Genomic DNA, 26,828 nt, shown 5'->3' on the forward strand with positions numbered 1-26,828 from the left:
TAGCAGACACCCTTATCCAGAGTGACTCACAAAATGCTTTGCCATCTACTCACAGAATGCATTCTAGCCAGAACAATAGATTAGAGATCCATCATTGAACCAGCTGTGATGTGAGTTCATATTGCTGCTACAACCAGCCGAGAGCTGGGCAATGCCAGTAGAAGCAGGGAAGACACGTGACGAGGAGAGGCACATGTGGTGAGGGGAGGGACACGTGATGATGGAAGGCACACATGACGAGGGGAGGCACACGTGATGAGGGGAGATACACGTGACGAGGAGGCACACATGACGGGGAGGCACATGTGACTGGGAAGGTAAATTTGCAGAGGGGAGGCACACGTGGGATGGGGAGACACACTTGATGAAAGGAGGCACACGTGACGAGGGGAGACACACTTGAAAGGAGGCACACGTGACAAGGGTAGACACGTGACGAGGGGAGACGCATGAGGTGAGGGGAGACACACTTGACGAAGGGAGGCACACATGACAAGGGAAGGCACACGTGATGAGGGGAGGCACACGTGACGAAGGGAGGCACATGTGATGAGGGGAAGCACACGTGACAGGGAAGGCACACGTGGTGAGGAAAGGCAAACGTGATGAGGGGAAGCACACGTGACGGGGAGACACATATGACGAGAGGAAACACGTGACGAGGGGAGACACATGTGATGAGGGGAGACACACTTGACGACAGGAGGCACACGTGACGAGGGGAGACACGTGATGAGGGGAGACGCATGAGGTGAGGGGAGACACACTTGATGAAGGGAGGCACACATGACAAGGGGAGGCACACGTGACGGGGAAGGCACATGTGCCGAGAGGGCACACGTGGTGAGGGGAGACACACTTGACGAAGGGAGACACACATGAGGACGGGAGACACACGTGACAAGGGGAGGCACACATGACGAGGGGAGGTACACGTGACGAGGGTAGGCACACGTGATAGGGCACACGTGATGCGGGGAGACACACGTGACGAGGGGAGGCACCGTCTCCAGTGCTCCTGGGTTACGTGAAGCAGACTTGAATCTCTCTGGCGGGTGGAACAGTTCAGCTGCTGTCTGGTGTGTGATTGATTCAATCACATTCAACGCAATTCCCCTCAAGTTCAGATTCACCTCTAAAACTGTCAGCCATAGTGAGCTGTGCTTTTCTTACCCACTAATCCCTTCCTACAGGAAACATCTCAGTGCTGTAGATGACTCGCAGATTTCTTTTCCATATCAGAAAAATCTGTCTGCCTTCTCAAGTGGAACCACTGATGTCTCCTAGAGTCTGAGACACACACACACACACACACACACACACACACACACACTCCAGTTTCTGGGTCACATTATGCACCTGGTTGCCAGTGAGTATTACAAATAACCAACAACATATTCTGAACTGTTTGGAAGAGCTGACGGCACTGACAAGATAATTTTTTGTGTAGCTGCACTAAGATGTTTCATAGCCTACGTTCCAGAGAAGGAACATCTCTCTGAGAAATGGACCAGCAGAAAGGCAGACACATCGGACCTGTGACACATAGTGAAGCCTGGCACAAACGAGTATGTAAGAGGAGGATGGACAGATAAGAAAGAGGAACAGGGGAGGGAGAATGAGGGAGAGCGTGAACGAGTGAGTGAGGGGGTGAAGGAGACAAAGGGTAGCAGGGAGAAAATGGGGGGGGGGAGAGAGGAGAGTGTGTGTGTGTGTGAGAGAGAGAGAGAGAGAGAGAGAGAGAGAGAGAGAGAAAGAAGGGTAGAGAGAGAGGGTAGAGGCAGAGAGAGGGGGGTGTGAGAGAAAGAAAGAAGAGATACAGAGAGGGAGTGTGTGTGGGAAAGAGAGAGAAAGAAAGAAGAGATACAGAGAGGGAGTGTGTGTGGGAAAGAGAGAGAAAGAGAGAGAGAAATAGGGAGAGAGTGAGTATGAAAGAAAGAGAGAGGGGGACAGAGGTGGTAGAGAGAGTGAGAGAGAGAGAACCCTAACAGCAGGAACAGACGAGTAAGAGAATAAAAGAGAAAAAAGAAAAACAGAGAGAGGAGGGAGGGATATTTCCCAGAAGGCTCTGAGGGTTCAAATGGAGAAGGAATGTGAATGGTTGAGTACGGACCCCGCACATGGCCCTCTCTCACCTCTCAGTAGTGTGCAGCAGTACAGATCTAGGAACTACATTACCCACGCACACTGTCTCACAGCCAACATGCTGGACATACACCACACAGTCTAAATGGCCTGCCCTTCCCTTACAACGGTTAGATGGGGGACAGGAGGTCTGAAAAGAATGAGAGATGCAGGAGGGGATATTGAAAGAGAGGGTGAGAAGGAGAGAATCCTCTATTTCCAGTGCTTACAAACCTTGGCTTGCTCCAGACGGCAGCTAAACAGAATACTCTGTTCATAAGGTAAGCTGCTTCATCATGGAAATATTGATGTCACAACCAATATATGTCTCCATGGAAGCACAGAGCCGGGAGATTCCAGTCAACCGCATGGCTGCAGGAGGAAGAAGGAATGTGCTGAGGTGTCCCCCCCCCCCCCCCCGTTGGAGGAGGGAGGAGGGTGTTGGGGTGCCCCCCCCTGCTGGAGGAGGGAGGAATGTGCTGGGGTGTCCCCCCTGTTGGAGGAGGGTGTTGGGGTGTCCCCCCCCCCTGCTGGAGGAGGGAGGAGGGTGCTGGGGTGTCCCCCCTGTTGGAGGAGGGTGTTGGGGTGTCCCCCCCCCCTGCTGGAGGAGGGAGGAGGGTGTTGGGGTGTTTCCGCCCCCGAAGGACCTGCGTGAAGGTGGTGGTGGAGAGCGTGATGGATTTAGCAGTGCTGGTGCCTCCTGACTCACAGTGGAACGGCTGTTCAGGGTGATTCCCCACAGACATCTGGGACAGAGCGGGTCTGGGAGTCTGATCATACGCAGATGGGCATATCTGCTCTTATTAACCCTTCCACACAAGTGCTATTTCCACATCTGTCTGCCTTCTTCTGGTTACCACAAGATGCATGACATCTCTACAGAACTGTTTATCCAACTCGGAGTTAAAGGGATTTTCAAAAATGAATTTATATCAAACTTTTCCCCCCTGTTCTTAATTGTTATTTTGGTGTGTTAAAATCAACTCTGTGATGTGCTTAAACCTAATCCTAGTCCTGTCCTCCACCCAGATGGTTTGCAGATCTGTGGGTTAGACATCCTCAGGTCTTCAGTAGACATCCTCAGATCTTCAGTAGACACCCGCAGGTCTTCAGCCAGGTTTGACAGACAGACATCATCAAATCCAGTAGGAGTCATGTCTCATTCTTTTAGGTCAACCGTGTTGGGTTTGTTAAAGCAGCCATTACACTGAAACTCTAGAGACATTGAAGTATGCGATCTGGCAGCTTGCTAATAAATCCCAACGTACACTGTGGGTTTCTTGTGCTGGACCTCGTGTGTCTGGAATGGCAAAAGAATCATTCCAGTATAACGGCCACGGCGCCAGTAGGACAGAAGCTGGTTGGTAGTGCCAGTGCGTCTCAGAGGTCACACAGGTTTCTCTGGATGTTCATCTTTGATGATCACATCACCCCACGCTCTTAAGATCAACAAAAGGACAATATTGCCCTCTAGTGGTGCAGCTGTTCAACCACAGGATACAATAAAGGTGTAGAAAGCTCACAGATATTAAGAATTTATTGAAAAATAGACTGAGCAAATAAACAGTATCAACCACAACCATGTTTGGATTTTCAATTCAATTATTTATTATTCTCCATACAATACATTACTGTACAATCGCATATATTCTGAAATATATATATTATAAAATAGGGCTTCTACAATCACGGTAAAGGTAACAATAAAATGCTCAGAGTGACCATACAGGCAAAAATAAAACCTCTTTTAACTGAAGTGCAAGAGATTCAAACTGAATTTGACTCAATTAGATTCAATCCTAATCCTTCTCATCAGACATGATAAACACAATTTGGTTGACTCATGGGATGTCGCGTCCAGAGCAGAGCGCACAGACGGTCTGGGAGGTGGGGAGAGGAAACGTCTGTGTTTAGGACAGGAGTTCACACACTGCTCCTACAGAGCCTTCCACAGCTCCTCCACAGTGGAACGAGCTTCAGATGTCACAATCACAGTCAGGAGGGGGAAAAAACCAGAAAAGGAAAAAGGAGGAGCTTGCGTGTGAGCACAGTCGAACCCAGACGCCATGACAACAACACCGAAAACCAGCAGGATTGTTCGGTTCATCCAGAACAGGTGGTTGGCGCATATAAGACACTAGAATCCTCACTAGCGGTGGCTATAGACATATAGAGACGTGGGCGATTTGCAGAGCATCTGTTAATGTACACACACACACACACACACACACACACACACACACACACACACTCTCCAGATAGATAGGTTCATCCAAAAGACACAATGCGCGCTCTTGTACAGCATCTCGTCTGGCCCGAACCGGCCAGCCAGGAGACCAGGGACGCGTCCACAGCTCGACCTGTGCATAATACACCCATAACACACCCTACCGCAGAGTTATTAACCAGCAGCCTCCCTCTCTCCACCACTCTCCCCCTCGTACAGACAGGGCCCAGCTCCAACACAGAGCAGCCTTTCCTCCAAAAAAAGTCACGAGACATGAACAAACAGCTTCATTTTTGTGAACACGGTGCCAGAGCTGCCGTCCTCCATCAGTACGAGGCCCGAGAGCTACAGCCCTTCAGCACGGCTCTCTGAACTCCCCTCCAGCGCAGAGCATTCTGGGAACACTCCCAGCACACCTGCTCGAGCGGCGTGTCCAGAAGGGCCACGGCTGTTGACCGTTCGGTCAGTTTCTAATCAGTTCACACTTCACACAGCAACTGTGATTGGTTGTGTCTCTGGAATAAGAACAACAATCCAGTTTCTGTGTTCGGGCGGATGCTGGCCACAGGAGGGCGCTGTTCAACAGGAGAATGAATGTCGTCAGGGCTCAGCGTTGGACCAGAATAGGGGCTGGGGGGGTTTTTAGCCAAATTTGATTGAATGTCATGTTCGGCGCCTCCCTGCTCCTGCGTCAGCTCCAAGCACTCTGGACAAGGAGGAAGCACCTGGTTTTCTAGAACAATCCAACACAAGCGGGTGCTACATCAGAACCGAGCCGAACAGGACACAGTCATCCCTTCTCTTCTCAATCACGCTGCTATCATTCGGGTTTCTAAAGCGCTACTCTAACACAAACCGGGCTAAGGTGTCAGGACTTCCTGTGGACGTCCGAGTGTCTATATGCACGTGTAATACGCGTCATGAAAAACGCAATGCAAAGAGAAGCAGCTCCGTTTGTAACTTCTAGGACATCACTGTAGACTTGGCAAACTCAAACGGACACAACTGTACCAAGATACATAAGCCAGAGGGTGTTCAACAACCGGCTTAAAGGAATGACAAAAACCAGATGCTACATCTCTAGAGCTACCTGACATGCTAAGAACATGTGTGAGAGTGGGACAGCAGGCACGGAATCACACGTGAACACGCGGTCGACACACCAGTGTGCACCTGCTGTTTACTGGAAGTGTTCAGGGTTCAACCAGAGTTAGCTAGGTTAACCCTAACCCCTATCCCTAGGGCCACATAAATCAGCATAACTCTGGCCACATAAATCAGCAGCAACTCACATCACATCCTGGCCTGTTGCATTTGAGTTTTCCATGTGCATCGTGGGTAATTGCCATGTGGGGTCATGCACGTTTAAGATGTCTTATGTTCTGGGGTTATTGGGAGGGAATTAAGAGTTTGGGTGATCCTCCAGACTGGAACCACCACCAGCATTAACTCTAACTGAACATAAAACTGTTTCCTGTGTCAAAGGTTTCTTTTCCAATATGATTTCTTTCCTGTATTGCAAAGAGCCAAAGTAGTTTTCATGAAACATGAGTCTTGGAGCTGAACCGAAAGCCAGAGTGCCCTCTAGCGTCTGGAGGACCACAAAACACTCGGCGCAGAAGAACCCAGCAGTAGCAGTGGGTGTGGGAGATCTCGGAGGTGAAGAACCCAGCAGTAGCAGTGGGTGTGGGAGATCTCGGAGGTGAAGAACCCAGCAGTAGCAGTGGGTGTGGGAGATCTCGGAGGTGAAGAACCCAGCAGTAGCAGTGGGTGTAGGAGATCTACAAGGTGAAGAAGCCACACCGATCACTCACGTCAAACTAATAACATATAGCTCATTACCACACGCTTCCCCCTCTCTGCTTTAAAAACACGAGCTTCTCAGGGGCTCAGCCCCCCAGGACATATTTCCATGATGATTTTGTCTTATCGTGGCATAGCTGCCCTCACAAAGGACCAAATGAGTCCAAAATTGGAAAATGACTTCCTTATTTTAGCTTATCTTAACAGAGCTGAGTACAGCAACCATCTGAGATCAGCCTCCACCCACAGAGTCCAGAGGTGGGGTCAGCTAGCGCCGTGTCTCCACCCACAGAGCCCAGGGGTGGGGCCTCTGCCTCCAGCTTTGTATTCCAAAGACGTGACAGAAAGTTCGAGGTTTGGTGTCTGTCCAGCGCTGAGCAGACAGTCACACACACTCACACAGACTAGTAACCACACTCATTCACCGACACACCCACAAATCGTATCACCATGACGCATAAACATTCCTTTGTCGTCGTCATCATCATCATCGTCAGTTAATATTCAAAGGGAAGGTGCTGATTTCTGGCATCAGGATTACCACAGTTCCATCTCACAAGCATCGACTTACAATTCAGTCTAATATAAAGTGACGGTTGTAACGTTACAATCTGAAATCACAGATCAAGCTCAAACGTTTGGCAACTTCAAGCACCACCAGCAGGACAGCAGGAGCGGTTCTTATGGAGCAGGGTAGGGAACGTCAGCATGGCGTTGGCTGGGGGCATCCCAACCGCTCCATTCTCCTCAAACCCTGTGTTCATCTCCCCCCCGAACCCTCCGCCCTCTCCTCTCCACAGATAAGTCTGGCCTCTCTCTCTCTATGCATCTCCCCCAATCAGATAAGTCTGGCCTCTTCCCCTCTTCTCTCTCTCCATCTCTCCTCCCCCCCGTCAGATAAGCCGGGCCTCTCCCTCCATCTCTGGCGGTAGTTCACACACTCCCGTGAAGTTCATCTCTTTCCCCTCCCTTCCTCCCTGACTGCTCGCACGGGACTCTCTGTCGCCAGGAGACCGGTTGCTATGTGACAGTGCGTCAGGTGACGTTCTGTGGCCAATCCCGGCGCGTCTCTCCTGCAGGTAGCCGTCCAGCCGTCTCAGGATCTGTTTGGGGTTCTTTTTGGCGTAGAGCTCCACTTCTGCACGAGACAGACACTCGGTTAAGCGCCAGCCAGCGCACCACCTGCCTCCGACTGTAACCACACCCAGCCACAAGCAAACACAGCCCCTACAGTATCCTACATACTGCTTGCAAGTCTGAATCAAAGCAACCACAAAGCCTGCCCGGCATGACCCGTACAGCCTAAACGCAGACCGAACCAGTCACCTTTCAGCACGTAGCCCGAGTCCGAGATGGTTTTCTTCTCAGTCTTCCAGAGCTGATAGAGATACAGGAACGTCGCTGCGTAGAACTCGTTCAGCACGCCCACCACCTGCTGCCGCCGGTTACACTCCCTGGGAGACGTCACCAGGCAAAGTGTTATCGCCGTGGAAACCATTGTTAGGAACATTCCACGCTCATCACACAAGAATAAACAAAGACAAACAAGGCGCCGGATCAGAGGTCTAGAGACACGGGCGGAAAACCTAGAAAGACAACGGAAAATCCCGGAAGAAAAAGAACAGGGCAGAAAGAGCACAAAATCTAGAAAGACGACAACAAATCTAGAGTACAAACACAAAATCTAGAACTCTAGTGATCAAGAACTAATTGTAAAAGGTGAACAACTGCACTACACACAGTATAAGACTTCACATAATAAACAAGAATAAGATAAGGCAAACACTGAGTCCTGTGATTTTAAACTGCAATGAACAATCTTTTAAACAAACAATTCTTTGATCTCGCACACAAAAAGTCTAAAGATCTTCATAAAGACCCTCACCAGGCCGTGTCTAACCTCTGAAAATCTTACATGTCTTTTTAGGCATCGATTATGACTGCAGCTACTTTGGTAGTGCTGCTATATTTGGAAATGTCCAATTAAAACTGCTTTGCTGGTTTCAGAATATTTTATCACTAGGACGCTAATGACCACAAGATAATTAAAAAAGACAAAGAACTATTCTTACTGTACTGATGAAGCATTACTACCACTACTGATCAGGAGAAGCATTTGTACGAGACATTGCCACACACACACACACACACACACACACACACACACACACACACACACACACACACACACACACACACACACACACACACACACACACACACACACACACACACACACACACACACACACACACACACACACACACGTGCTCACTTTGACAGCACCTCCTCCCTGAGAGTGTGCAGGGCGATGCGGCTCACGTTGATGGACATCACACTGAACGGAAAGTTCTGGAAAGAGAACACCATTCACCTTTACCAAACACACTGACCATTTAATCAGAAGTTGCTGATTTTCACATGCAGGTTCTTAAAGGCCATTTCACAGGTGCGTGTGTTACCTGCACAGGATGCTGGGACATCTTGTAGATGTCTCTGGCCAGTGGGAGGGTCTCCGGGTCCATGAGGAAGTACAGAGCGTGCATCAGCCCCAATAACCCTGTCCCTCTCAGATCGGTAGCAGGATCGGCACCTGCACACACACACAGTTTTAAAAACGACTCAAGTCAGGATGGAAGGGTGTGGGGGGGTGTAGTGTGGGGTGGTGTGTGCGGTGTGTGAGGGGTTGTGGTGGGTGGTGTGGTAGGGTGTGGTGTGCCCACCCTGGAAGCCGATGTTCTCCCAATGCGGCCCATAGCGGGGACAGTCCACGCGTGTGCACGTGAGCTTCCGATAGACGGTTTGTAGCACACGCATGTGCACAGGCTGGCTGTTATCCAGAGAGCCTGAGAGGGCACACACACAGCAAAATTGACATTAGAGAGTAGATACATATAACAAACTTCTCTCACACACACACACACACACACACACACACACACACACACACACACACACACACACACACACACACACACACACACACACACCTCGTCCCCTCGGCAGGTTGGAACATGGCTTTTCTCACTCTGCTAACTACACACATTTCATGTAGATTGATCTCAAGGAGGAGGAGCCAGGGCAGGACTCGTTCTGATTGGGCGCTGGGGGTTCTGGGGGTTCTTCACCTGCCATTACTCACACTGGGCAATGGCAAACACCAGGTCCCGCTCCTCCACGAGCTCTCGGTGCAGACGTGGTGGGCCAAACAGGAAGTGAGTGATTGCAGCCAATCCGGTGCGCCGAACAGTGGGCTGGATGGTCTTCTGATGGAGAGATTATTCATATGGGATTAATATAAATAATTACTCATATGAATAACATGATTATTCATAAGAACAGCGAGACACACACACACACACACACACACACACACACACACACACACACACACACACACACACACACACACACACACACACACACACACACACACACACACACACACACACACACACACACACACACACACACACTCACACACACACACACCAGGATGTGTCCGAGGTCTGTGGTCTGGAAGTGCTGCAGGGCCTCGTTGAAGGAGATCAGAGGAGACGGTGCGAGATCTTCAACCTGAACTGTACAGGAAACACCAGCGTCACCTAGCAACCTCAACTACCAGCACCACCAGCTCCACATCTTCACCTCTAACACACAGAGCGCCTCTCTCTCTCTCGCCACTGACGGACCACGCAGGTCCAGGCACATGCATCTCACACACATCTCACACACACACACACACACACACCTCACACACACACACACCTCACACACACACACACCTCACACACACACACACCTCACACACACACACACCTCACACACACACATCTCACACACACTCATCTCACACACACTCATCTCACACACACTCGTTTAAGTCATCAGAGTAATCAGCATCCAGATGATCATCACAGCCATTCAGTGTTGAGCCCAGCGTGGAGGACGGGGGTCACAAGGTCACGGGGGTCGCGAGGTCACGGGGGCAGCGCAGCCCCAGAGCAGAAGTGCCTGCACTTCACAGAGGGTGTGGTGCCCCACAGCCCAACAGAACCTTCACCATGCAGCCCACCGACGTCACGCTCCCCGTCAACGAGGAAACCACAGACACACGGGCTAAACACTCATGCTCGCCAAAGTACACTGGAAACAAGAGGCTCACAGATAGCTTGGAGGTGGCAGGGCAGTGATGTTCACAGTGCAGTGATGCGAGTCTTCGTGTTTGTGCAACAAGTAAAACAAACCATCGAGCAGTAGGACCCGGGGGAGCGGAGCAGGATCAGGGAGGGGCGTGGCTGCACCGAGGGAGGGGTGGGGGGGGGGTGCTGGCTGAGAGCGTGTGATGTAATCACAGCATGTGCTCCCGCCGATGAGGTAATGCCTTCCTTCAGGGTGGAGCTGCGTGCGTAGCCGCGGTGATGTAATGCAACTGGTATCCAGCCCACAGGATGCAGTTGCCATGGAGACGATGTGAGATAACTGGTCTCACCTGGTTGGATGCTCTCCAGGGCGTCCCATTCCTGCTGTGCGTGCTCCAGTTCAGAGTTCACATCTACACACACACACACACACACACACACACACACACACACACAGCGGGGACCGTTACACTTTATTTGTGAACACTGCCATCAGTCGTGCTAGGCAGCAGTAGGGGTGCTTACCGTCTGCTTTCGTCTGATCACTTCCGGCTGCCAGCGTCTGCAGAAGACCGTTCTGTTTCAGAGCTGAAATCTGCAAGACATCTCAGGCTGTGAGTCAGGCACAACCCACCCGAGCCTCTGAGCCATGTTAGCAGAGCGCTAGGCTACACACCCCTCTGAGCCATGTTAGCAGAGCGCTAGGCTACACACACCTCTGAGCCATGTTAGCAGAGCGCTAGGCTACACATACCTCTGAGCCATGTTAGCACAGCGCTAGGCTACACACCCCTCTGAGCCATGTTAGCACAGCGCTAGGCTACACATACCTCTGAGCCATGTTAGCAGAGCGCTAGGCTACACACCCCTCTGAGCCATGTTAGCAGAGCGCTAGGCTACACACCCCTCTGAGCCATGTTAGCAGAGCGCTAGGCTACACACCCCTCTGAGCCATGTTAGCAGAGCGCTACGCTACACACCCCTCTGAGCCATGTTAGCAGAGCGCTAGGCTACACACCCCTCTGAGCCATGTTAGCAGAGCGCTAGGCTACACATACCTCTGAGCCATGTTAGCAGAGCGCTAGGCTACACACCCCTCTGAGCCATGTTAGCAGAGCGCTAGGCTACACACCCCTCTGAGCCATGTTAGCAGAGCGCTAGGCTACACACCCCTCTGAGCCATTTTAGCAGAGCGCTACGCTACACACCCCTCTGAGCCATGTTAGCACAGCGCTAGGCTACACACCCCTCTAAGCCATGTTAGCACAGCGCTAGGCTACACATACCTCTGAGCCATGTTAGCACAGCGCTAGGCTACACACCCCTCTGAGCCATGTTAGCAGAGCGCTACGCTACACATACCTCTGAGCCATGTTAGCACAGCGCTAGGCTACACACCCCTCTGAGCCATGTTAGCACAGCGCTAGACTACACACCCCTCTGAGCCATGTTAGTACAGCGCTAGGCTAGGCCAGCCACTCACCGGGGCCTGTCGGCCATTCGCGCCGCCCTCCCCGACACCGTTGGAAGAGGGGAAGCCATTCGGCACCTGTGGAAGGAGCAGCACAAAACGGTCTGGAAGGAAACTCACACGTCCAACACTGAGTCACTGCTATACCACCACTCCACCACTACAGTAGTCGTGTGTGTGTGTGTGTGTCTCATACTCACAGGGGTGTGTGTGTGTCTCATACTCACAGGGGTGTGTGTGTGTCTCATACTCACAGGGGTGTGTGTGTGTCTCATACTCACAGGGGCGTGTGTGTGTCTCATACTCACAGGGGTGTGTGTGTGTGTGTGTGTGTCTCATACTCACAGGGGTGTGTGTGTGTGTGTGTGTCTCATACTCACAGGGGTGTGTGTGTGTGTCTCATACTCACAGGGGTGGGTGTGGGTGTCTCATACTCACAGGGGTGGGTGTGGGTGTCTCATACTCACAGGGGTGGGTGTGGGTGTCTCATACTCACAGGGGTGGGTGTGGGTGTCTCATACTCACAGGGGTGGGTGTGTGTGTGTGTGTCTCATACTCACAGGGGTGTGTGTGTGTGTGTGTCTCATACTCACAGGGGTGTGTGTGTGTGTGTCTCATACTCACAGGGGTGTGTGTGTGTGTGTCTCATACTCACAGGGGTGTGTGTGTGTGTGTCTCATACTCACAGGGGTGCAGGGGTGGGTGTGTGTGTGTGTGTCTCATACTCACAGGGATGGGTGTGTGTGTCTCATACTCACAGGGATGGGTGTGTGTGTCTCATACTCACAGGGATGGGTGTGTGTGTGTGTGTGTGTGTCTCATACTCACAGGGATGGGTGTGTGTGTGTGTGTCTCATACTCACAGGGATGGGTGTGTGTGGGTGTCTCATACTCACAGGGGTGGGTGTGGGTGTGGGTGTCTCATACTCACAGGGGTGGGTGTGGGTGTGGGTGTCTCATACTCACAGGGGTGGGTGTGGGTGTGGGTGTCTCATACTCACAGGGGTGGGTGTGGGTGTCTCATACTCACAGGGGTGGGTGTGGGTGTCTCATACTCACAGGGGTGGGTGTGGGTGTCTCATACTCACAGGGGTGGGTGTGGGTGTCTCATACTCGTTACGGTCCCCGACCCCTCCCTGTTGGGCGTGTGTTAACGTTGTCTGCGTCTACTCGTCTGCGTCTGTGTATCTCCGTGGGTGCGGGTGCGTCTTGTATAATCCGTCTCACCTGTGGCCCGTCTTGTCATCACGTGGGGTTTATGTGGTTTGTCTACTTAATGTGCGTTCGCACAGCGTCCTGTGCTCGTCGTTGTTTGAGTCACACATGTTCTATGTAAACGTGTTTTATGTGCGCTGTCTGCGCTTCGGTAAATGTAATAAACGTAACGATTTGGAAAGTGCAAAGGATTCCGTCTCGTCCATCGCCTTGCGCCCAACGTTACAAGAACATTTTAAACTTTTTTAAACTGTAAAAACACTGGGTAAACTGTCAGTGACATGGACTAACTGTAAATAGTCACTGACACTGGATAAACTGTCCTTCTGTTTTTAGATTTCCGATTTGACTATCATCCTTACCGTCACTGTCCGACGCCATGTTGTTTTACAGCTAGTTAGACCGAGCTCGCCTGCGTGAATTCAATGACGAGGCGGGGGTAAAAGTTCACAAAAAAAAAAAAATCGATCTTTGGACGTACGAATCTATTATCAGATCATCGTATGCGAATCGATTCTGAATCGGAAAATCGATTTTTCAACACAGGCCTACTCACAGGGGTGCGTGTGTGTGTGTCTCTTTCATACTCACAGGGGTGTGTGTCTCTTTCATACTCACAGGGGTGTGTGTCTCTTTCATACTCACAGGGGTGTGTGTCTCTTTCATACTCACAGGGGTGTGTGTCTCTTTCATGCTCACAGGGGTGTGTGTCTCTTTCATGCTCACAGGGGTGTGTGTCTCTTTCATGCTCACAGGGGTGTGTGTCTCTTTCATGCTCACAGGGGTGGGGGTGTGTGTGTCTCATACTCACTGGGGTGCGTGTGTGTGTGTCTCGTACTCACTGGGGTGCGTGTGTGTGTGTCTCTCCTACTCACAGGGGTGTGTGTCTCTTTCATACTCACAGGGGTGTGTGTCTCTTTCATACTCACAGGGATGTGTGTCTCTTTCATACTCACAGGGGTGTGTGTCTCTTTCATGCTCACAGGGGTGGGGGTGTGTGTGTCTCGTACTCACTGGGGTGCGTGTGTGTCTCGTACTCACTGGGGTGTGTGTGTCTCGTACTCACAGGGGTGTGTGTCTCTCGTACTCACAGGGGTGTGTGTCTCTCGTACTCACAGGGGTGTGTGTCTCTTTCATGCTCACAGGGGGGTGTGTGTGTGTGTCTCGTACTCACAGGGGGGTGTGTGTGTGTGTCTCGTACTCACAGGGGGGTGTGTGTGTGTGTCTCGTACTCACAGGGGGGTGTGTGTGTGTGTCTCGTACTCACAGGGGGGTGTGTGTGTGTGTCTCGTACTCACAGGGGGGTGTGTGTGTGTGTCTCGTACTCACAGGGGGGTGTGTGTGTGTGTCTCGTACTCACAGGGGGGTGTGTGTGTGTGTGTCTCGTACTCACAGGGGTGTGTGTGTGTGTGTGTCTCGTACTCACAGGGGTGTGTGTGTGTGTGTGTGTGTCTCGTACTCACAGGGGTGTGTGTGTGTGTCTCGTACTCACAGGGGTGTGTGTGTGTGTCTCGTACTCACAGGTGTGTGTGTGTGTGTCTCGTACTCACAGGTGTGTGTGTGTGTGTCTCGTACTCACAGGGGTGTGTGTGTGTGTGTCTCGTACTCACAGGGGTGTGTGTGTGTGTGTCTCGTACTCACAGGGGTGTGTGTGTGTGTGTCTCGTACTCACAGGGGTGTGTGTGTGTGTGTCTCGTACTCACAGGGGTGTGTGTGTGTGTGTGTGTGTGTCTCGTACTCACAGGGGTGTGTGTGTGTGTGTGTGTGTGTGTCTCGTACTCACAGGGGTGTGTGTGTGTGTGTGTGTGTCTCGTACTCACAGGGGTGTGTGTGTGTGTGTGTGTGTCTCGTACTCACAGGGGTGTGTGTGTGTGTGTGTGTGTCTCGTACTCACAGGGGTGTGTGTGTGTGTGTGTGTGTCTCGTACTCACAGGGGTGTGTGTGTGTGTGTGTGTGTCTCGTACTCACAGGGGTGTGTGTGTGTGTGTCTCGTACTCACAGGGGTGTGTGTGTGTGTGTGTGTCTCGTACTCACAGGGGTGTGTGTGTGTCTCGTACTCACAGGGTTGTGTGTGTGTGTGTGTGTCTCGTACTCACAGGGGTGTGTGTGTGCACGGACGTAATTTTGGGGGGGGACGGGGGGGACATGTCCCCCCCACTTTTTCAAAAGCCGGCTTTGGTCCCCCCCAGTTTTTACGGTTAAAACCACATATTTATATAGCGACAAATCTATGTCCCCCCCACTTTTGAAATCAAAATTACGTCCATGTGTGTGTGTGTGTGTGTCTCGTACTCACAGGGGTGTGTGTGTGTGTCGTACTCACAGGGGTGTGTGTGTGTGTCTCGTACTCACAGGGGTGTGTGTGTGTGTGTGTGTCTCGTACTCACAGGGGTGTGTGTGTGTGTGTGTGTGTGTCTCGTACTCACAGGGGTGTGTGTGTGTGTGTGTGTGTGTCTCGTACTCACAGGGGTGTGTGTGTCTCGTACTCACAGGGGTGTGTGTGTCTCGTACTCACAGGGGTGTGTGTGTCTCGTACTCACAGGGGTGTGTGTGTCTCGTACTCACAGGGGTGTGTGTGTCTCGTACTCACAGGGGTGTGTGTGTCTCGTACTCACAGGGGTGTGTGTGTCTCGTACTCACAGGGGTGTGTGTGTCTCGTACTCACAGGGGTGTGTGTGTCTCGTACTCACAGGGGTGTGTGTGTCTCGTACTCACAGGGGTGTGTGTGTCTCGTACTCACAGGGGTGTGTGTGTCTCGTACTCACAGGGGTGTGTGTGTGTCTCGTACTCACAGGGGTGTGTGTGTGTCTCGTACTCACAGGGGTGTGTGTGTGTCTCGTACTCACAGGGGTGTGTGTGTGTCTCGTACTCACAGGGGTGTGTGTGTGTCTCGTACTCACAGGGGTGTGTGTGTGTGTGTGTCTCGTACTCACAGGGGTGTGTGTGTGTGTGTGTCTCGTACTCACAGGGGTGTGTGTGTGTGTGTGTCTCGTACTCACAGGGGTGTGTGTGTGTGTGTGTCTCGTACTCACAGGGGTGTGTGTGTGTGTGTGTCTCGTACTCACAGGGGTGTGTGTGTGTGTGTGTCTCGTACTCACAGGGGTGTGTGTGTGTGTGTGTCTCGTACTCACAGGGGTGTGTGTGTGTGTGTGTCTCGTACTCACAGGGTGTGTGTGTGTGTGTGTCTCGTACTCACAGGGGTGTGTGTGTGTGTGTCTCGTACTCACAGGGGTGTGTGTGTGTGTGTCTCGTACTCACAGGGGTGTGTGTGTGTGTGTCTCGTACTCACAGGGGTGTGTGTGTGTGTGTCTCGTACTCACAGGGGTGTGTGTGTGTGTGTCTCGTACTCACAGGGTGTGTGTGTGTGTGTGTCTCGTACTCACAGGGGTGTGTGTGTGTGTGTGTCTCGTACTCACAGGGGTGTGTGTGTGTGTGTGTCTCGTACTCACAGGGGTGTGTGTGTGTGTGTGTCTCGTACTCACAGGGGTGTGTGTGTGTGTGTGTCTCGTACTCACAGGGGTGTGTGTGTGTGTGTGTCTCGTACTCACAGGGTGTGTGTGTGTGTGTGTGTCTCGTACTCACAGGGGTGTGTGTGTGTGTGTGTGTCTCGTACTCACAGGGGTGTGTGTGTGTGTGTGTGTCTCGTACTCACAGGGGTGTGTGTGTGTGTGTGTCTCGTACTCACAGGGGTGTGTGTGTGTGTGTGTCTCGTACTCACAGGGGTGTGTGTGTGTGTGTGTCTCGTACTCACAGGGGTGTGTGTGTGTGTGTGTCTCGTACTCACAGGGGTGTGTGTGTGTGTGTGTCTCGTACTCACAGGGGTGTGTGTGTGTGTGTGTGTCTCGTACTCACAGGGGTGTGTGTGTGTGTGTGTGTCTCGTACTCACAGGGGTGTGTGTGTGTGTGTGTGTCTCGTACTCACAGGGGTGTGTGTGTGTGTGTGTGTCTCGTACTCACAGGGGTGTGTGTGTGTGTGTGTGTCTCGTACTCACAGGGGTGTGTGTGTGTGTGTGTGTCTCGTACTCACAGGGTGTGTGTGTGTGTGTGTGTCTCGTACTCACAGGGGTGTGTGTGTCTCGTACTCACAGGGGTGTGTGTGTCTCGTACTCACAGGGGTGTGTGTGTCTCGTACTCACAGGGGTGTGTGTGTCTCGTACTCACAGGGGTGTGTGTGTCTCGTACTCACAGGGGTGTGTGTGTCTCGTACTCACAGGGGTGTGTGTGTCTCGTACTCACAGGGGTGTGTGTGTCTCGTACTCACAGGGGTGTGTGTGTCTCGTACTCACAGGGGTGTGTGTGTCTCGTACTCACAGGGGTGTGTGTGTCTCGTACTCACAGGGGTGTGTGTGTCTCGTACTCACAGGGGTGTGTGTGTCTCGTACTCACAGGGGTGTGTGTGTCTCGTACTCACAGGGGTGTGTGTGTCTCGTACTCACAGGGGTGTGTGTGTCTCGTACTCACAGGGGTGTGTGTGTCTCGTACTCACAGGGGTGTGTGTGTCTCGTACTCACAGGGGTGTGTGTGTCTCGTACTCACAGGGGTGTGTGTGTCTCGTACTCACAGGGGTGTGTGTGTCTCGTACTCACAGGGGTGTGTGTGTCTCGTACTCACAGGGGTGTGTGTGTCTCGTACTCACAGGGGTGTGTGTGTCTCGTACTCACAGGGGTGTGTGTGTCTCGTACTCACAGGGGTGTGTGTGTCTCGTACTCACAGGGGTGTGTGTGTGTGTGTGTCTCGTACTCACAGGGGTGTGTGTGTGTGTGTGTCTCGTACTCTCACAGGGGTGTGTGTGTGTGTGTGTCTCGTACTCACAGGGGTGTGTGTGTGTGTGTGTCTCGTACTCACAGGGGTGTGTGTGTGTGTGTGTCTCGTACTCACAGGTGTGTGTGTGTGTGTCTCGTACTCACAGGGGTGTGTGTGTGTCTCGTACTCACAGGGGTGTGTGTGTGTCTCGTACTCACAGGGGTGTGTGTGTGTGTGTCTCGTACTCACAGGGGTGTGTGTGTGTGTGTGTCTCGTACTCACAGGGGTGTGTGTGTGTGTGTGTGTCTCGTACTCACAGGGGTGTGTGTGTGTGTGTGTCTCGTACTCACAGGGGTGTGTGTGTGTGTGTGTCTCGTACTCACAGGGGTGTGTGTGTGTGTCTCGTACTCACAGGGGTGTGTGTGTGTGTCTCGTACTCACAGGGGTGTGTGTGTGTGTCTTGTGTGTGTCTCGTACTCACAGGGGTGTGTGTGTGTGTCTCGTACTCACAGGGGTGTGTGTGTGTGTGTCTCGTACTCACAGAGGGGTGTGTGTGTGTGTGTCTCGTACTCACAGGGGTGTGTGTGTGTGTGTCTCGTACTCACAGGGGTGTGTGTGTGTGTGTCTCGTACTCACAGGGGTGTGTGTGTGTGTGTCTCGTACTCACAGGGGTGTGTGTGTGTGTGTCTCGTACTCACAGGGGTGTGTGTGTGTGTGTCTCGTACTCACAGGGGTGTGTGTGTGTGTGTCTCGTACTCACAGGGGTGTGTGTGTGTGTGTGTCTCGTACTCACAGGGGTGTGTGTGTGTGTGTGTCTCGTACTCACAGGGGTGTGTGTGTGTGTGTCTCGTACTCACAGGGGTGTGTGTGTGTGTGTCTCGTACTCACAGGGGTGTGTGTGTGTGTGTCTCGTACTCACAGGGGTGTGTGTGTGTGTGTCTCGTACTCACAGGGGTGTGTGTGTGTGTGTGTGTCTCGTACTCACAGGGGTGTGTGTGTGTGTGTGTGTCTCGTACTCACAGGGGTGTGTGTGTGTGTGTGTGTCTCGTACTCACAGGGGTGTGTGTGTGTGTGTGTCTCGTACTCACAGGGGTGTGTGTGTGTGTGTGTCTCGTACTCACAGGGGTGTGTGTGTGTGTGTGTCTCGTACTCACAGGGGTGTGTGTGTGTGTGTGTCTCGTACTCACAGGTGTGTGTGTGTGTGTGTCTCGTACTCACAGGGGTGTGTGTGTGTGTGTGTCTCGTACTCACAGGGGTGTGTGTGTGTGTGTGTCTCGTACTCACAGGGGTGTGTGTGTGTGTGTGTCTCGTACTCACAGGGGTGTGTGTGTGTGTGTGTCTCGTACTCACAGGGGTGTGTGTGTGTGTGTGTCTCGTACTCACAGGGGTGTGTGTGTGTGTGTGTCTCGTACTCACAGGGGTGTGTGTGTGTGTCTCGTACTCACAGGGGTGTGTGTGTGTGTCTCGTACTCACAGGGGTGTGTGTGTGTGTCTCGTACTCACAGGGGTGTGTGTGTGTGTGTCTCGTACTCACAGGGGTGTGTGTGTGTGTGTGTCTCGTACTCACAGGGGTGTGTGTGTGTGTGTGTGTCTCGTACTCACAGGGGTGTGTGTGTGTGTGTGTCTCGTACTCACAGGGGTGTGTGTGTGTGTGTGTCTCGTACTCACAGGTGTGTGTGTGTGTCTCGTACTCACAGGGGTGTGTGTGTGTCTCGTACTCACAGGGGTGTGTGTGTGTGTCTCGTACTCACAGGGGTGTGTGTGTGTGTGTCTCGTACTCACAGGGGTGTGTGTGTGTGTGTCTCGTACTCACAGGGGTGTGTGTGTGTGTGTCTCGTACTCACAGGGGTGTGTGTGTGTGTGTCTCGTACTCACAGGGGTGTGTGTGTGTGTGTCTCGTACTCACAGGGGTGTGTGTGTGTGTGTCTCGTACTCACAGGGGTGTGTGTGTGTGTGTCTCGTACTCACAGGGGTGTGTGTGTGTGTGTCTCGTACTCACAGGGGTGTGTGTGTGTGTGTCTCGTACTCACAGGGGTGTGTGTGTGTGTGTGTCTCGTACTCACAGGGGTGTGTGTGTGTGTGTGTGTCTCGTACTCACAGGGGTGTGTGTGTGTGTGTGTGTCTCGTACTCACAGGGGTGTGTGTGTGTGTGTGTGTCTCGTACTCACAGGGGTGTGTGTGTGTGTGTGTGTCTCGTACTCACAGGGGTGTGTGTGTGTGTGTGTGTCTCGTACTCACAGGGGTGTGTGTGTGTGTGTGTCTCGTACTCACAGGGGTGTGTGTGTGTGTGTGTCTCGTACTCACAGGGGTGTGTGTGTGTGTGTGTCTCGTACTCACAGGGGTGTGTGTGTGTGTGTGTCTCGTACTCACAGGGGTGTGTGTGTGTGTGTGTCTCGTACTCACAGGGGTGTGTGTGTGTGTGTGTCTCGTACTCACAGGGGTGTGTGTGTGTGTGTGTCTCGTACTCACAGGGGTGTGTGTGTGTGTGTGTCTCGTACTCACAGGGGTGTGTGTGTGTGTGTGTCTCGTACTCACAGGGGTGTGTGTGTGTGTGTGTCTCGTACTCACAGGGGTGTGTGTGTGTGTGTGTCTCGTACTCACAGGGGTGTGTGTGTGTGTGTGTGTCTCGTACTCACAGGGGTGTGTGTGTGTGTGTGTCTCGTACTCACAGGGTGTGTGTGTGTCTCGTACTCACAGGGGTGTGTGTGTCTCGTACTCACAGGGGTGTGTGTGTCTCGTACTCACAGGGGTGTGTGTGTCTCGTACTCACAGGGGTGTGTGTGTGTGTCTCGTACTCACAGGGGTGTGTGTGTGTGTCTCGTACTCACAGGGGTGTGTGTGTGTGTCTCGTACTCACAGGGGTGTGTGTGTGTCTCGTACTCACAGGGGTGTGTGTGTGTGTCTCGTACTCACAGGGGTGTGTGTGTGTGTCTCGTACTCACAGGGGTGTGTGTGTCTCGTACTCACAGGGGTGTGTGTGTGTGTCTCGTACTCACAGGGGTGTGTGTGTGTGTCTCGTACTCACAGGGGTGTGTGTGTGTGTCTCGTACTCACAGGGGTGTGTGTGTGTGTCTCGTACTCACAGGGGTGTGTGTGTGTGTCTCGTACTCACAGGGGTGTGTGTGTGTCTCGTACTCACAGGGGTGTGTGTGTGTGTCTCGTACTCACAGGGGTGTGTGTGTGTGTCTCGTACTCACAGGGGTGTGTGTGTGTGTCTCGTACTCACAGGGGTGTGTGTGTCTCGTACTCACAGGGGTGTGTGTGTCTCGTACTCACAGGGGTGTGTGTGTGTGTCTCGTACTCACAGGGGTGTGTGTGTGTGTCTCGTACTCACAGGGGTGTGTGTGTGTGTCTCGTACTCACAGGGGTGTGTGTGTGTGTCTCGTACTCACAGGGGTGTGTGTGTGTGTCTCGTACTCACAGGGGTGTGTGTGTGTGTCTCGTACTCACAGGGGTGTGTGTGTGTGTCTCGTACTCACAGGGGTGTGTGTGTGTGTCTCGTACTCACAGGGGTGTGTGTGTGTGTCTCGTACTCACAGGGGTGTGTGTGTGTGTCTCGTACTCACAGGGGTGTGTGTGTGTGTCTCGTACTCACAGGGGTGTGTGTGTGTGTGTGTCTCGTACTCACAGGGGTGTGTGTGTGTGTGTGTCTCGTACTCACAGGGGTGTGTGTGTGTGTGTGTCTCGTACTCACAGGGGTGTGTGTGTGTGTGTGTCTCGTACTCACAGGGGTGTGTGTGTGTGTGTGTCTCGTACTCACAGGGGTGTGTGTGTGTGTGTGTCTCGTACTCACAGGGGTGTGTGTGTGTGTGTGTCTCGTACTCACAGGGGTGTGTGTGTGTGTGTGTCTCGTACTCACAGGGGTGTGTGTGTGTGTGTGTCTCGTACTCACAGGGGTGTGTGTGTGTGTGTGTCTCGTACTCACAGGGGTGTGTGTGTGTGTGTGTCTCGTACTCACAGGGGTGTGTGTGTGTGTGTGTCTCGTACTCACAGGGGTGTGTGTGTGTGTCTCGTACTCACAGGGGTGTGTGTGTGTGTCTCGTACTCACAGGGGTGTGTGTGTGTGTCTCGTACTCACAGGGGTGTGTGTGTGTGTCTCGTACTCACAGGGGTGTGTGTGTGTGTCTCGTACTCACAGGGGTGTGTGTGTGTGTCTCGTACTCACAGGGGTGTGTGTGTGTGTCTCGTACTCACAGGGGTGTGTGTGTGTGTCTCGTACTCACAGGGGTGTGTGTGTGTGTGTCTCGTACTCACAGGGGTGTGTGTGTGTGTGTGTGTCTCGTACTCACAGGGGTGTGTGTGTGTGTGTGTGTCTCGTACTCACAGGGGTGTGTGTGTGTGTGTCTCGTACTCACAGGGGTGTGTGTGTGTGTGTGTCTCGTACTCACAGGGGTGTGTGTGTGTGTGTGTCTCGTACTCACAGGGGTGTGTGTGTGTGTGTGTCTCGTACTCACAGGGGTGTGTGTGTGTGTGTGTCTCGTACTCACAGGGGTGTGTGTGTGTGTGTGTGTCTCGTACTCACAGGGGTGTGTGTGTGTGTGTGTCTCGTACTCACAGGGGTGTGTGTGTGTGTGTGTCTCGTACTCACAGGGGTGTGTGTGTGTGTGTCTCGTACTCACAGGGGTGTGTGTGTGTGTGTGTCTCGTACTCACAGGGGTGTGTGTGTGTGTGTGTGTCTCGTACTCACAGGGGTGTGTGTGTGTGTGTGTGTCTCGTACTCACAGGGGTGTGTGTGTGTGTGTGTCTCATACTCACAGGGGTGTGTGTGTGTGTGTCTCATACTCACAGGGGTGTGTGTGTGTGTGTCTCATACTCACAGGGGTGTGTGTGTGTGTGTCTCATACTCACAGGGGTGTGTGTGTGTGTGTCTCATACTCACAGGGGTGTGTGTGTGTCTCATACTCACAGGGGTGTGTGTGTGTCTCATACTCACAGGGGTGTGTGTGTGTCTCGTACTCACAGGGGTGTGTGTGTGTCTCATACTCACAGGGGTGTGTGTGTGTCTCATACTCACAGGGGTGTGTGTGTGTGTGTGTCTCATACTCACAGGGGTGTGTGTGTGTGTGTCTCATACTCACAGGGGTGTGTGTGTGTGTGTGTGTCTCATACTCACAGGGGTGTGTGTGTGTGTGTGTGTCTCATACTCACAGGGGTGTGTGTGTGTGTGTGTGTCTCATACTCACAGGGGTGTGTGTGTGTGTGTCTCATACTCACAGGGGTGTGTGTGTGTGTGTCTCATACTCACAGGGGTGTGTGTGTGTGTGTGTGTCTCATACTCACAGGGGTGTGTGTGTGTGTGTGTGTCTCATACTCACAGGGGTGTGTGTGTGTGTGTGTGTCTCATACTCACAGGGGTGTGTGTGTGTGTGTGTGTCTCATACTCACAGGGGTGTGTGTGTGTGTGTGTGTCTCATACTCACAGGGGTGTGTGTGTGTGTGTCTCATACTCACAGGGGTGTGTGTGTGTGTGTCTCATACTCACAGGGGTGTGTGTGTGTGTGTGTCTCATACTCACAGGGGTGTGTGTGTGTGTGTGTGTGTCTCATACTCACAGGGGTGTGTGTGTGTGTGTCTCAAACTCACAGGGGTGTGTTTGGAGTGCCTGTTGGTTTGTTCCTCAGTCCGTTTGCACTCCTGTGGAAAACCGTTTGTGCCCTGGAAGACACGTAGAGCACATGCTTACAATTTATAATATTGTAAAAATTGCAGTTACATCACATGACATCATTCATTCAGTACTGTTACTTGTGCCAGACATGTCATCATTAAAAATTAGACTGTGGTGTGTTATAGTCTCCCTGCCACAGTCGTAGAAAATTCTGCATTCCTCCTGTCTTAGAAAGGGAAGGTAGCCATGCCCCTGCCGTGGAGAGACTCGATCAGCAAGCAGCAAGACCTGCTGCTCATGGCGGGGTGAGCACCTGTCTCACACCAGGGACAACCTCACAGCCCACAGGGTTGGACGATATATCGATATAATACATACGATACATTATCGCAACACCGGCCACTTCAATACTTACACTTCAGGTGACCGTATGCACAAGTAGACAACAATAAATATATATATTTTTTTAAGTTTATGCAATCAGAATTATGACTAATCATAGAAAACCCAGACTACTGGTCTGGGAGCCCTTCAACTACATTAAAAACTATGTAGAGGTGTGTGTTATCTCCTTGAATACAGCTGCAAATAGCATATGTATCCCGTTTGAGTTTCTTTCTGTGACCAGTGTAAACGGTGTTAAAAGGGGTTAAAGGGTGAAAGGAGTTAAAAGCTTCAGACACAACCACCAAATACTGCCTCAAGTCCTCCCAGTGACCCCAGCCATAGCGGCTCAGTGGAGTCTGGGTGTAGGCCGCCTGCAGAGTGGGTTAAGTGTGGGTGGAGGTTAGGCTGACAATACAAACCTCTGGGAGGGTCGTGACAGCGACGTCCCCGTCCATGTCCTGTGTCCTGACGAGTGTCCTGATATCCTGCTACTCTTCTGTCGGTGGGGAGCCGGAGGTGTCCGCCATTGTTCCTGTTTTACCCTGCATGGGGCCGCTAGCGAGTTACGCCTGGATCCAGCTCGCGCTCGTAATAGGACGCTCCCTGAGGGGGGCGCTAGAGAGCAGTCGCTTTCACTGCGCAAACATCGTCTGAACGCTTCGCCGTTTTGGGACTCAGCGGACAGGCACAAGCAGACGAAGCATTACTGGAAGGCCACAGGTCCCAGGTCAGTTTTTGAGTAGCAAAGTTCTGTGGGACAGTGGAACGGTTTTGTGATTCGAGATCAGTCCCTGTCCGCGCTCTGCGCCTGAATTTAACAGCGGTGTGTGGTGAGAGACGTGAGGGGCCGGACTGCAGGCTGACCCCTGCTGGGGCACCACGGCTCCCAGATTCCTCCCTGCGCCATTACAGCCAGGCCAGCCAATCCGACGGCAGCAGGTTGGTGGGACGCGTTTTCACGCCCTTCACTAGGACACAGGTCACTCAGGCACCAAAAACACACAGAGCTGATAGCACAGAAGGGTCCTGACAGCAGGTATGCTGGGTGCCAAGACGAGTCGGCGAGGAACACGGGGGAACTGGTACAAACGTCTTTAAGACCCTTTCGTTTCTCACGGGCAGAACAGTGACGTCAGTTTGATGTGGATCCGATGGGGACTCAACCTCCTGAAAACTGATGAACAAAGTGTTTATTAAGCACAAAGGACGATCAGAGTCTGTTCTAGTAGTCTTGAAATGCTTTACTAGTGACAATGGAAATATACAGGAATACCTTCCACATAAATACAGAATATTGAAATGTGTTAAAGAGAAAGCAAAAACAAAAGAAAAGTCTTCCAGTACCGAATACCGTGCACCGGGGAGCGTTATCGACCGGGAACTACGTGCTGCTGGTGCACAGCGCGGCATTTGAGAGGTGACGTCACCGCCGAGGGCTGCAGGTCTCTGAACGGAGATGCGCAGAGGAACCGATTAACCGGCTATATTTATCCTGCTCGACTTTCACGCGTGCATTGTGTGACCAAACGTTTGTCATGTCGGTTTCGTGCCCCACTCTCGGTGGGTTTCGTGCCCCACTCCGGGTGGGTTTGGTGCCGTGACGGGCAGGAGAGGGTTTGGGGGTGACGTCACCTACTGTCCATCGCACCAAGCTTTCCCACCTCAACACAAACACAAAATCTCCCAACACAAGTGTCGCATTAACTTAACATCAGCGAGGTGACTACTTTAACCCCCAAACCATCACCCCCAACACCTGAACACAGCCCTCTTCTGCTCACACGCCAGCGACGTCTCATAAACGACAAACAAAACCGTCTCCCTTGTACCTTTCAGGACTCTTTAAATGCCGGCTTTAGTGACAGAGGAGCCAACGACACGCTGAACTTTAACTAAAAATAAACCCACGCATGCCATTTTATGCGCGCAACTTCCCCGGCGGTGGCGCGAGGAGTGGCGCGCGCCCTGACGCCCGTACCTGGCCGGGGCTGCGAGGCGCGAGCCGGCGACACACATGCAGCTTTCGCTTTGCACGAAAACCCCCGAGAAGCTGGTGCAGCTACGGGGGGCACTGCGGCTCCAGCCACGGCTCGTCCGCCGTGAATAACGGCGCATTCAGGAACACTGTTGGCCAACCTCGCCGCCGAAAGCCCGTGCTGCCCCGCACGTAAGCTGGACGAGCCGCGATGAACGCGGATCACTGCATCTCCAACTTTAAAGGGTAACTTTGCATGCGGCGCTGCAGGGTTGGCCCGGCTTCATCACATTCCCCGGGTCTCCGTACACACGCACAGAAACGCTGGGTAGCAACCGATCTGTTAGCCAAGTCACTAACACACGCTGGCTAACACTATGTGCACGAATTCTCCTCGTTAGCTGTCCAGCTTAGTATGTTTATGCAATGAATCCTTTAAAACTACTCACACGAATATTCCGTTGCACGAAAGCAATGTGACACTGACTTTTTCAATGCTAATCGGGTATTAAAATCGTATTATTTTACCTCTCTTCTCTCCCTCCAATCTCAGCTTCCCTTCCCCCTTCCACGGTTAGAGCAACTGAGAGTGCCTCATGGGAATTGTGGTCTTTCTGCTGTACAGAGACTTCCGGTAGTCATCAGAGCAACGTCTCTGTTGAAGTCCGTTGCACAGATCTAACTGTCCTGTCTTTTAAAATCGCTGTAAATAAATCCTTGTAGAAATGCTGGTTTTAATGACTCCTCATGGTATTCTCAGGTCTGTCATAAGAGTCAGTCTATGTATTGAATCTTCCACTCAGGCCTACCTAATCTATAAAACAGAGCATAATGTGTGTTTTTTTTTTGCAAACACACACTCATGCACACACAGCTAACTACATTTCATGATACACTCCAGTCTAAAAGAACACCCACAGTTAGAGGTGCAGTTTTTAATAGCTACTGAGTCTGGTTTTATTCAAGGTGACTGTTTAATGCCTTTATTACTTCAGCTCCACGCTTGTGCTGACTTCAAAGTGTCCGGTCTCTCAGAAGGGAAAAACGTGAACAGCATAAGGCACTTTTAGGGCCCTTTCTGAGCGTCATTCGTTGCAATCAGAACCATCCTACTGGAAAATGTGAAAGCCATT

The 26,828-nt window shown here is 52.2% G+C and overlaps 1 protein-coding gene across 4 annotated transcripts; it reads right to left on the bottom strand.

Annotated features, from left to right (window-relative positions):
• Window positions 1-3,715: 3,715 nt before the first annotated feature.
• Window positions 3,716-26,378, bottom strand: elmod3 (ELMO/CED-12 domain containing 3). Of its 4 annotated transcripts, XM_077003234.1 has the most exons (14): window positions 26,224-26,264; window positions 25,065-25,166; window positions 24,140-24,894; window positions 23,309-23,380; window positions 11,780-11,845; window positions 10,822-10,891; window positions 10,647-10,709; window positions 9,647-9,735; window positions 9,297-9,420; window positions 8,878-9,000; window positions 8,617-8,747; window positions 8,430-8,506; window positions 7,481-7,608; window positions 3,716-7,292 (listed from the first exon to the last, which is right to left on the bottom strand). In XM_077003234.1, exons 3-14 carry the CDS (start codon window positions 24,173-24,175, stop codon window positions 7,048-7,050), a joined length of 1,224 nt encoding a protein of 407 aa, XP_076859349.1. In that variant the 5' UTR covers window positions 24,176-24,894; window positions 25,065-25,166; window positions 26,224-26,264; the 3' UTR covers window positions 3,716-7,047. The 4 variants fall into 4 exon arrangements, with proteins under 4 accessions (XP_076859349.1, XP_076859347.1, XP_076859348.1 ...); XM_077003232.1 differs by lacking the exon at window positions 25,065-25,166 and having other exon boundaries at window positions 26,224-26,378; XM_077003233.1 differs by lacking the exon at window positions 25,065-25,166 and having other exon boundaries at window positions 26,145-26,274.
• Between the last annotated feature and the right edge of the window lie 450 nt (window positions 26,379-26,828).

This window comes from Brachyhypopomus gauderio, chromosome 4 (assembly GCF_052324685.1).
Source record: "Brachyhypopomus gauderio isolate BG-103 chromosome 4, BGAUD_0.2, whole genome shotgun sequence".
NCBI lineage: Eukaryota > Metazoa > Chordata > Actinopteri > Gymnotiformes > Hypopomidae > Brachyhypopomus > Brachyhypopomus gauderio.

Excerpts from the sequence above, each read along its gene's own strand:
- elmod3 (XM_077003232.1), bottom strand. The coding sequence starts at position 24,175 with ATGGACGGGGACGTCGCTGTCACGACCCTCCCAGAG. Across the intron at positions 9,736-10,646 it reads CCTGGAGAGCATCCAACCAG|TTCAGGTTGAAGATCTCGCA; the intron begins GTGAGACCAGTT and ends TTTCCTGTACAG. Across the intron at positions 9,001-9,296 it reads GGTGTTTGCCATTGCCCAGT|GCTCTCTGGATAACAGCCAG; the intron begins GTGAGTAATGGC and ends GTGCCCTCTCAG.